At 57.1% G+C, this 10401-nt stretch overlaps 1 protein-coding gene across 1 annotated transcript; it reads right to left on the reverse strand.

Annotated features, from left to right (window-relative positions):
- Positions 1–2922: 2922 nt before the first annotated feature.
- On the reverse strand, positions 2923–6555 carry LOC102455743 (caspase-7-like). The gene is made up of 4 exons (XM_006129133.5): positions 6366–6555; positions 5050–5222; positions 3727–3856; positions 2923–3151 (listed from the first exon to the last, which is right to left on the reverse strand). Exons 1-4 carry the CDS (start codon positions 6553–6555, stop codon positions 2931–2933), a joined length of 714 nt encoding a protein of 237 aa, XP_006129195.3. The 3' UTR covers positions 2923–2930.
- Positions 6556–10401: the final 3846 nt, after the last annotated feature.

Genomic DNA, 10401 nt, shown 5'->3' on the forward strand with positions numbered 1-10401 from the left:
GGGGACTGGATGCAGCCCCCTGACTTTTCTGGATCTGGCCGCTGAGGCTCAGGGCTCTCCCCAGCATTGGGGGGCTCGTGCCGGTGCTCTAGCCGCCCTACTGTGGGGCTGGAGCACACAAAATCTACTAGCCTGGCCCCCCCAGGCCCTGGTGTGCGAGGGGAATGTGGGGCGTGGCTGTCAGGGGCCATGTCAGGGAGGGTTTGGGGTTTTTTGTTTCTCACTTGTGTGCGGCCCCCAACCCAAAAGAGGTTCCCCGCCCTGGGTCACGCGGTTACCTAAGCTTTATACTGCAGAGCCCACAGTGAAGCTCCCCAGGAGCAGGGCTGCCAGCCCCTGCCTGCCCGGCTCTCGGCAATGAGGCTTCACTGTGAGCAAAGCCACTTCCCTAGGAGCATAAGTGGCAGCTCGTGCCCGCTGGGCTGCCAGGAGGGAGGGTTCGCTGCCCTAGCGCAGCAAAGCTGCCTTCCTGGGAGGCTGAGTGTAACTGACACAACCCTTTCCCATTGTGCGGTGCAGGCGCCGGTGGGGTGACACCTTTCTCCATCCCACAGCCCATCTGCGGGCTACACGCAGCTGAGAGAACACCCGAACTTCTTACCCTCTTCAGCCGTGCGCCTGGAGACGGAGCCCCGGGCAGCGAGCCCTCTCTGCTTACCATGGGGCCGCATGCTTCTGCCGGCCACGGCGCCCTCAGGGATCCAGGGTGCACATGAGTTTCACCTGCGCTGGCTGTGGCTCCCTTTTCGGCTAGAGGGCACAGAGTGAGGAACTCTGCTTGCAGCCCTGGGAAAAGAGAGCTGGTAGGGTGCATGGCCGCAGGCAGACAGGGTACCCCAGCATATAGATCGTGAGGCTGTCAGAGGAGTTTTGCGCCTGGCTATTGGCCTCCAAAATACACTTTTAACTACATGGATTTGGGGGGGGGGGGGAGATGGGCACAGATGACTCGCACTGGTTCATGGGGGTGGGCAGAGTGAGGGCAGCTGGCTTCAGCAGTGTTACTGGGCATGCTCAGTCTGTGTCAGCCTGCCCTGTAGGAACCAAGTGGCAAATCTGGTGTGTGGGGGGCTGTCCCCCCTACTCATCACCACTGGAATTGGGCTGTGCTGGGTCACAATTCTGAAAGCTGAGGGGCTGGCCAAGCTCAGATCTAAGCTCTGGCTTCCACCGGGAATCCAAGGAGCCCCCCCCTGCAGTCACCCCAAGAGCTGGCCATGAACGCACCAGACTAATGTGAATCCGCTCTCCTCCGTGTTCATCTGTGAGCCAGACTGTTTACATGGTGCCCTGCAGCAGGGTTGGGGTGTGTGCGCCCCTTTGACCCTGAGCAGCAGGTGGAGGGAGCCGTGCACTTGGGTGAAAGTGCCACCTTCTCCTTTTTTATTGGCTGTGAATTTGCATAAACGAACCACCAACTTCCTGCAATAAATGTGGCACAAATGCCCTTTAAACAGAAGCTCCTTCCCCTCTTATCAGCTTGCTTATCTCCCGTGCAAACCAGCCCGTTTGCACTTCGGTCCTGTTCGGGGGTAAGGATAGCAAAGCTCAGAAAGCCTGGATCAGGTGTTCCCCGCTCACAGCAGATGGGGGCTAGAAGAGCATCCGGGTGATCTGTACATGGACCACACCGCTGAGCTAAGCGTGGGGAAAATAACACGGGAGCAGAACATTGTTGTGAGGAGCGGCTGCTGACTGACTGGCAGAGCCCACGTAGAAGAAAAGGAATGAAACCTTTTTAGTAATTTGCTGCATTATATCTAGCCTATTCTTGGTACCAGAGTTTTCCAAGTTTCTCTCCCTTTTTCTGTTATCAGTTGGGAGGTGCCTCCTTTTTTGTTCACTATCATCTGGGGAAGTGGGCTTTGCCCACAAAAGTTTGTGATACTAGATATATTTGTTGGTCTCTCAGGATGCATCTAGACAACATTCCTCTTTCGAAAGAGAAATGTAAATGAAGGCAATTGAAAATGCAAATGAAGCGCAAATTTACAAATCTTGGACTTCACTTGCATAATCGTGTCCGATCACTTTTTCGAAAAAGGGTTTTTCTGAAAAAAAAAGTAGAGTCTAAACATGGTTCTTTTGAAAAAAAAAAACAACAAAAAAAAAACCCCACCTCTTTTTTGAAAGAACCCTGTAAACCTCATTTTTTCAGGAATAAGAATTCTTTTGAAAAAGGGTTTTTTTTTTTCGAAAGAACCGGGTCTAGACTGCTTTTTTTTTTTTTTGAAAAAGTGATCGGATGCAATTATACAAATGAAGCACAAGATTTTTAAATCTGTGCTTCATTTGCATTTTCAATTTCCTTCATTTACATTCCTCTTTTGAAAGAGGAATGTAGTCTAGATGCACCGGACTACTCATTTTTTCAAAGCAGCCATTCAGCTAGGAGAAGTTTCAGGTGGATCCTGCCTATAGATTGCTTTCTATCTCGGAAAATAAATAAATAAAAGAAAGCTGAAAGAGTACAAACCAGATGAGAGGCGCATAGCTCAGGAATTCCTTAACCAAATAAACACAGATATACTCCAGCTACTCTACTTTCGGCCCTGAACTGGGCCACCAATTTTCAAACTCCTCTGAGGGGGGCCTGTGGATTTTAGACGTTAGATGAGCTGTTGTATCTTTAACCCCCGTGCAGCAACAAGCTGGCCCAGAATCAAACAGCTCATGCTCTAGAGGAGCACAATACTATTTTTATTATTCCTAGAGCCATGGAGAGGTGCATGGCCTTTGCACATAGAGCACAAAAGTCCTTGGTCTGTGGACTTGGTTGGAGGTTGGGCCAGAAATGCTGCCGGCCCTCACGTTTTCCAGGACTGTCCTGAAGTCACTGCCTACTCACGGTGCTCCTGAAAGAATTCGGAAGCAGCTGGTGACTCCCTCCGGCGAGACCTGACTTCTCAAAAGCTGCTGCTCTCTGTGGCTTAGGTGGCGAATGGGTAGACCTCTCGCACCATGTTGGTGACAAAGCAGGGCATTTCCTTGTACCCCTCGTGTTCCCCTTTGGCTTCGCAGTGAAACGCCACTTTCCAGTTGATGCGGGTCATTAGACGTGCAAGTTCAAGCTGCCGCTCTTCTCCTTCCAGAAACTCCAGCAAGGTCTGGAGAAACATGGAGCCCATGGGATTTAGGAAAGCGACGTAGCCTGAAAATACCAGAGAAAGGACGTTGTTGTCTCTCGCGGGTGTAAATTCCCAAGGCAGCTGCTTCATTCAAATACTGATGCGGCTGTTGGGCTGGTGGCAGGGAAGAAGGGATCAACCCCTCTACCGTGACCCCATCTACACTATAGAACAGAATCATCTGTAGCTGCCAGGGAAGCGGGGCTATCCCGGCTTGTGCAGACGCTGTTTGCTGTTTGGCTCAGATCCAAGCCAGCACTGTGCTCCTCCAGTTCAGGAGCAGTGCCTTCTGGGTACCTCTCCCACCGATATCAAAGCCCAAGGGAACTGTGGGAAATGAGCTTCAACAATCCCCCTGGATTTCCCGGGGGGGGGGAAAGGCTTTCGCCCCCTGAGACCTTGTCTGCGCTACCGCGTCAAACAGGTCCCCGTTGCTGGAGCTTAGACTGTGCCCAGGTTGGCAGGAGTTTTGCTCTGTGGCTGTGGTCCGAAGGGACTGGACAGCCCCAACAGGCATTAGACCTCAAGCAGAAGAGTTGCCTCTGGCATGAGGTCCCTTCTGGCCGCAGGCCCCGGGGCTGTCTCTGCTCTTACTCACCTGGGCTGCAGGCGAACATCACGGCTGTGCTCTCAGGGAGGGACAGGTAGTGCGAGACGCTGTCGTCGGAGGTCCCGGCACTGTCCGTGTCCAGCTGCACGCCCTCATCCATTGCTGAGCCACGGCAGGCCTGAGACCACAAGCACTGCTGTTCATACCACTGATAGCCCCTCCGGAGCAGGCCTAAGCCCTTCTCTCCCCCTCCCCTCCCCCTCAGGCCTGGAGCCCCCGGCGGGACACCCTGGCGCCCCTTAGTCGCCATTGGCCCATAGCCACAGTACGGTTGTTGGCAGACGTGTGGCTATCGAAGGAGCTGATCCTCCCAGTCGGAGCTGCACTGGATACGTCTGGTTGTGTAAATGTTTGTGCAAGGGGCGCACTCCCTTTCCGCCAGCTCCAGTCTGCCTCTCTGAACTCCGCTGTAAAAGAGGGCGAGCCTGCTCGAGCGTCCACGCCTGAGCCAGCGTCAGCGTGGCGAGCTTGGGTCCCAGCACGGTGGTGCTCCAGCCTGGGATCTATAAGCACCTGGCCTGCTAGGCAGTTCTGGGCGAGCCGGCATGACGTGTGCCATGTACTGTCCACAGTTTGCTGCCCAAAGAGCAGTCCACAGCCAGGATGCAGACGCAAGCTGCCACAGACACACCCGAAGTCACAACCCCTGTGCTCCCCGTGTGGTACGAGACCACCGATGGCGAGAATCCGCTGGGCCCTGATGCCATGTGGAAGGAAGAGGAGAGCAACAGCCTTCCAGTCCCTGCTCTGCCTCTTACTTCGATCCTGGGGGAATTTGTGATCCCAGAGGCACAGCACGGGAATTGCGTCTGTTGGGATGGCTTTGCTGCTGCCTCTGCCTCTGGAGGGGCGCTGGGAACAAGCAAGGGCTGAAAAACGCTCCCCTGCAGAGATTGAAACGACAGGGATGGTTCTCGGGAGGTCGGAGGTGAATGAGGAGCCTATAGTGACGGATCTAGAGCCGCAACTCTCAAACTTCCACGATTGCCCCCCCCCCCGTCGCCACTTGTGCCCACTCAGTGAAACGAAAAGGGGGAAACCTGCAACCCGAGAAGAGGAAATAGCACTTTCGACAGCGCGTGGTGAGCCTGTGGAACTCAATGCCACATGATGTCACCGAGGCCAAGAATGTCACAAGATTCACATTTATGTGGCTAACAAGAATGTGCCGAGTTGTTACAAGTAGCGAGGTAAGTTCTGGCGCAAGGCTCTTAAGTCTCCTGCTCTTGGGTTTTAAATCAAAGTAGGAGAGACGAGGATGAAACCCAGAATATGGGGCTAGGTGCCCCTCGGGTCTGGTTCCCCGGTTACCTGTATGAAGAAGATCTTGGGCTTTCCAGCCAGCGCTGGGCACCGTTGTGGGGACAGCAACTGGAAAATCCTTGTCAACCTCACCGGCTGTCCCTCGGAGTCATATATGGCCCCCTCCTCGCCGTGGCTGGACAGAATGCTGACGAAGTAATCGCCATGCTCTTCCTGGCTCTCTGCAGAGACACAGTAGCGCCCCAGCTCCTTAGAGCAGCCTGTTGTCTGGCTGGTACCCGCTCGGGGAGAGGTTGGGCCCGAGGGTCAGATACTAACCATGGACGTGGGGGTGCTGGGTCAATTCCCTGCCCTGCCCCAGACTCACTGAGGCCGGGAGAGGCCGGTATCAATGGGACGAATGCCTCCTGGCCTGGCGGGGTGTGGTGGGAGCAGCAGCGGTGCCCGCCTCAGCCCCCTGAGCCTGGCGTCCAAAGGCCAGGCCAGATCCGGTGGCTGAACCCAGAGTGGAGCGAGGCCGCTGGGAAGACCTACCCTGGGATGTGGGGAGTCCAGCATCGGCACCCTCGCAACCCAGCGTGGGCCCCTTCTTCTCACAGCCCTGCCCAAGCCCCGCCTGGGGTCTGCGGCAGGAACCTCGGGGGGGACTTTTGGCCCGTGGGAGGCTGGAGGCCTGGCGTGTCCGAGGCAGGAGAGAGCAATAGCTGGGAAGCACTGAGCTCGGGGGTTCCCCGGCCGGCCTACGATGCTCCCCGAGGGGCCCGAGCTGCTGGCACAAGCTGAAGACAGCAGCTGGTCTGGGGCAGAGAATCCGGGAGCCGGGGCCTGGTCCTTCTCAGGATCTCCTCCCTCCCGGGCCGTCGGAGGAGGGGAGCTGTGCTCAGCGAGGAGTTGCCGCTGGGGCTGGCGACAGCCCGAACTATCCCTTCCCGCCTGGGACGCAGCCGGTCGCCAGCCAGGCAGGGAGAGCTGCTCCCTGCAGCCCCACCTCCCATCTGGTGCCCGCCCATAGGGACTCGCTGGGTTTTCCATCCAACCTCAACATTTGCCCCTTAACACGGTCGCCCTCGAGGGACGCCGTTTGTAACCGCGCCTGCTGCAGGTTGGTTACCCTAGGGCAGGGGGTTACCCCAGGGCTGGAGGAGTCTCCTCTTCCCAGTCTTCGGTTGCTCTCCCGCTCCCCGAGATGTTCATCTCAGTTGCATCTGCCCCCCCAGAGTAAGGCCAAGCAAGGGAGGGGTTTATAGATCTACCCTCCTTTGGGGGGGGCCGGGGTTGTGCTCCCAGGGCTATGTCAGCCTATGGGGTGGGGGACTAGACAATCCCAGCTGTGCACGCTGCCAGGAGCTGCCAGGGACACGTACCTTGCTGGTAGATCTCCTCTATCTCCTCCGCTGTCGGATCATAGTGCAACTTCACTGCATAATTGAGTCTGGATAACGCTTTAAACAACTTATCGGCCTCGCGCTTGGCCCCTTTCCGGGGCGGAGGCCCACCGAGGAACGAGTAATTGACAATGATGACAGCCCTGCTTTTTCTCTGCTGCCCAGCCATGCTGCACCCACCCCCAGGCAGCGCCAGGTGCGGCCGGCTGGCAGCACCTAAGCACTTCAGCAGGAGTAATCTCTGTCCCCTCGTCCTGAGAGGGTGGAGTATTCCCAGAAAGGCAGATCCTGCTCCCGGGGGTGACTCAGTGCAAACACGTCTGCCCTTCCCCTGTCAGCTGCCACCCCGGCACGGGCAAAACACGGTCAGACGACGGGGCTGTAGAGCAGAACCCAGCTCCAGCTCCCGGATCCGGGATGACAGAGTCTTATCACCTTTTCTTTAGCGAGCAGCGAAGCTCCTAGCTCTTGGGGTTGCAGAGCTTGACAGCGTGTAGCAAGTGCATCTAAAGCAGGGACGTCCGCCTGAGTCTGCAGCCAGCCCGAAACACGCACTGTGCTGCTGAAACGCCTGGTAGTCCTACCAGGATGCGGACACCAAGGGCATGTCTGCACTAGGAAATTATTTTGAAATAACTCCGGCGTAGCTCTCTCAAACGAGCGGGTCCTCACGAAAGGGAGGCCTCGAAATTAGTCCAAGGCTGGCTCCCTTAGGGTATGTCTGCACTGCGGGCCGAAGTTGAATTAAGCTACGCAACTGCGTGTGGGGACGGATAGCTCAGTGGTTTGAGCATTGGCCTGCTAAACCCAGGGTTGTGAGTTCAATCCTTGTGGAGATGGTTTGGGGTAAAAATTCATCAGGGATGGTCCTTGGTTCTGCTGTGAAGGCAGGGGACTGGTCTTGATGATCTTCCAAGGTCTGTTCTAGGAGATAGGCAAATCTCCATTATAAAAAACTTCAGCTACATTAATTGTGCAGCTGAAGTCAAAGTAGCTTAACTCCGCTTTTGGCGCTGTCTGCACCGCAGGAAGTCGAAGAGAGAACGCTCTTCCTTCAACGTCCCTTACTCCTCGGGAAAGCCGGGTTACTGGCCCCTCCCACTTCGAATGAGCTGACTTAACCAGAGCCGCTAATTCGAACTCTGGAAGATGGACAGTGGCAGCATTGCTCTTCCTCTGTAGTGTAGACGGACCCTTCCTGTGGACGCGCTACCTCGACTTAGAACCCCAGGCAGCTCTGGGGAGTGATTACTCGGAAGGACTCTGGGGAGGAGCTGTGTTGAAATAGCAGTAGTGTGGACGTTGCACTGCCGCTATTTCGAAATCTGCATTATTCCTCGTGGAAGGCAGGAGTTATTTCAAAACAAGGGGCTGGTTATTTTGAAAGATTAACAGGCCTGGTAGTGTGGACGCTCCGCTTGTTATTCCGAAATAAGGGAAGTTATTTTGAAATAACTCCCTCATGTAGACCAGGGCCAACACCCCCAGCTTTGGGAGTGCCCCACCCCCATCCTGAGGGAGGGCTTTGTGTGGGGCAGAGAGGGCAGCGAACCTGCCCCGCCAAGGAAAGACGCCCCAGATGTTTAGATGTTTAGCAACAGGGACCTTGCTGTAGAGTGAAGGGGGGGGTCCCCAGTTGCCTTTCCAGGAAGGGAGAGGGTGCTGCCCTGCCCTCTGGAAGTGGGGTGGTGGGGTCCCGACACTTCCAGTGGGGGGGGGGGGGGCATTGTCAGGCTGCATTTAAGCACCACAGTGACTTCGCTGGCCCTGTATGGTAGGTGCTATATGTGGCTGTGGCATTGTGGGTAGAAAGCAGAAAAGCACTGTGGGCTGTTTAGAGCCCCTTGTTTACACACCCCCCCAGCTGCCCCTGAAACGGGGGGGGGGGGGGGCGGTGTGTCTGACTGTGGCAGCTGCAGCCCAGCCGCGCCCTGGCGGAGGGAAGACCGGCTGGAGCGTGGGGGACAGCTTTCTCTTTGGGGGGGGGGGAGGCCGTACCTAAGTGCAGCACAATCAAGCAGGCACCTGGGGGCAATTGGAACTTGCTAGATGCCCCAGGTGAATTAGACACCTGCAGCCCATTCAGGCCTGTGGGGATGCTAGAAAAGGTGCCCCCCTAGGCAAGGAGGAAAAAGAGCAGAGGTGGGGGTGTGGAGTGCGAGGGGGGAAGAGGAAGAGGAAGAGGAAGCAGGAGCAGGAGCAGGAGCAGGAGCAGGTACCAAAGGGAAGGTGCTGGGAGGGATGGTTTGGGGACGTGGCCCAGGGAAAAGCTCCCAGATTGTGCGAGGCAGTAACCCTGTCTGGTGCCACTACCTGAGGGCCCCAGGGGTTCCCCCACCCTCCCCATGACAGCTCAACCCCCGCCCCAAGGGAGCTCAGGGCTCCAGAGGGGATTTTCCCCCAAACTCAGGCACTGCGATACGCGTGGCTCGGCAGCTGTGGCTCCTGCCTCTGGTGAAGAGCCCGAGGCCGCGTGGAGGGCCACAGCCAGCCTGCGAGGCTAACCCTAACCACCAGGGGCATGAGCCCCACGGGGAAGAGCCGGCGCTTTGCCACGTAACCTTGCTGGATTTTAAGCAGTCGGGCCCACATTTTCCAGGCTGGGCATCTGGCTCAAGCTGAACGCCTGGCCGGTCCTGGGAAAACTTGCTCAGCTCTCTGAGAACAAGGGGGAAATACTGACGGCTGATTTGCGACCCGGTGGTAGGACGGGGGGTGGCCCGGGGGGGCAAGAGGTGCCTTTTGCTTGTCCTAGGGAAAGCTGCCTGACCTCGTCCGAGCACCAGTCCTCTGAATGGAAACGTTTGCACCGGCTCAAGCCTTAGAGGCAGCTCAGCCTCATTAACTACATTTCCTGCAGAGAAACTTCTAGAAACTTGCAGGGAGCCTAGGTCAGGGCAAGAGCGTGGGGCAGGGACAGGAGCTGTGGTGACGGAGGCAGGCGCTGTGATGAAGGGGGATGGGCGAGAGGGGTATGGAAGGATCCGGCTCAAGGAGGATCCGGGGGGCGATGGATCATCAATCACTGGAACGCTCCCTTCCCGAATATAAAAGGGACCGAGATCTGAGTCCGCATCCCTCTGCTGCTTAGCAAAGACTGTGAAACCCACTGGCCAAGTGTGTCCCTCTTGTGGTGGTCTGTGCAGGAGAACAGCCTACTACTGCTGCTGCTCCGGTGGGGGAGCTCTGGGCTGTGGGTGTAAAGGTCTCCCCCTGGCTGCTGCCCCATGTGGGATCGCTACGGTTCCCCGGGCTGGAGCTTCTGCTGTTTCAGGTTTACGACCGTTCGTGTCCCGAGTGAGGCCGGCGGGGCGTGTGGAACAGGACGTGATTGCGTAACCAGGGACCGGTTATCAGAACGCAGAGGCACCAGGCTACAGCCTGCTGGGAGGGGAACTGCCTTCAAGGAGAGATCCTGGCTGGCTCTCGGCTCCCTCCCAGCTAAGCTCCGCCTGCGTGTAGGCGGCTTGTCCTGCACCTTGCACTGCAGGAGCTGGCCTGGGGTGACTTGCTTCCGGCCGCAGTACAAAGAAGCGGGAGGGGTAGAAACCTTTTTACAAATGCAACCCGACAGGCTCCCCTGATCACCTGGCTCCAGCTGCTGGGGCTTTAAGAAAGGCACCAACCGTGAAGCCTCGTTAAAACCAGACTTGGTGCAGGGCCGGAGCGGCGCGGTGGGTGGCTGCTTCTCTGCTGCAGAGAGGGGTGTCGGGGCTTTCAACCCCTAGTGGCACCAGGCCTCCTAAAGGCTCGGCCTCTGCGCAAAGCACCTTCCTATTAACCGGGAGGGGGCGGTCTGTGTTTCAAACCAATGTATTTAACCCGGACCTAGCCTCTCGGGTGCCACGGGGCGCCTCGCTGGGTTCCATGTGCCACGCGAGCCCGTTTAGCCGGGCACGAGCGTTCAGCCCGGTATCAGACCCAACCGTTTCTAGCCCACCTGGTTAGGCGCGGCGGGACGAATCCCGCGCTGGAGCAGGCCAAGCGGGAAGCCCCGGAAGGCTGCCGGTTTTGG

The sequence above is a fragment of the Pelodiscus sinensis genome, chromosome 28, assembly GCF_052426305.1.
Source record: "Pelodiscus sinensis isolate ZL-2025 chromosome 28, ASM5242630v1, whole genome shotgun sequence".
Classification (NCBI taxonomy): domain Eukaryota; kingdom Metazoa; phylum Chordata; order Testudines; family Trionychidae; genus Pelodiscus; species Pelodiscus sinensis.

What these genes read in the sequence shown, in the direction of transcription:
- LOC102455743 (XM_006129133.5), bottom strand. Translation starts at nt 6,555, where the DNA reads ATGGCTGGGCAGCAGAGAAAAAGCAGGGCTGTCATCATTGTCAATTAC. An exon ending in AGAGGAGATCTACCAGCAAG is followed by an intron (nt 5,223 to 6,365) that starts GTACGTGTCCCT and finishes GTGTCTCTGCAG; the next exon opens with AGAGCCAGGAAGAGCATGGC. An exon ending in CCAAGATCTTCTTCATACAG is followed by an intron (nt 3,857 to 5,049) that starts GTAACCGGGGAA and finishes TTGTGGTCTCAG; the next exon opens with GCCTGCCGTGGCTCAGCAAT.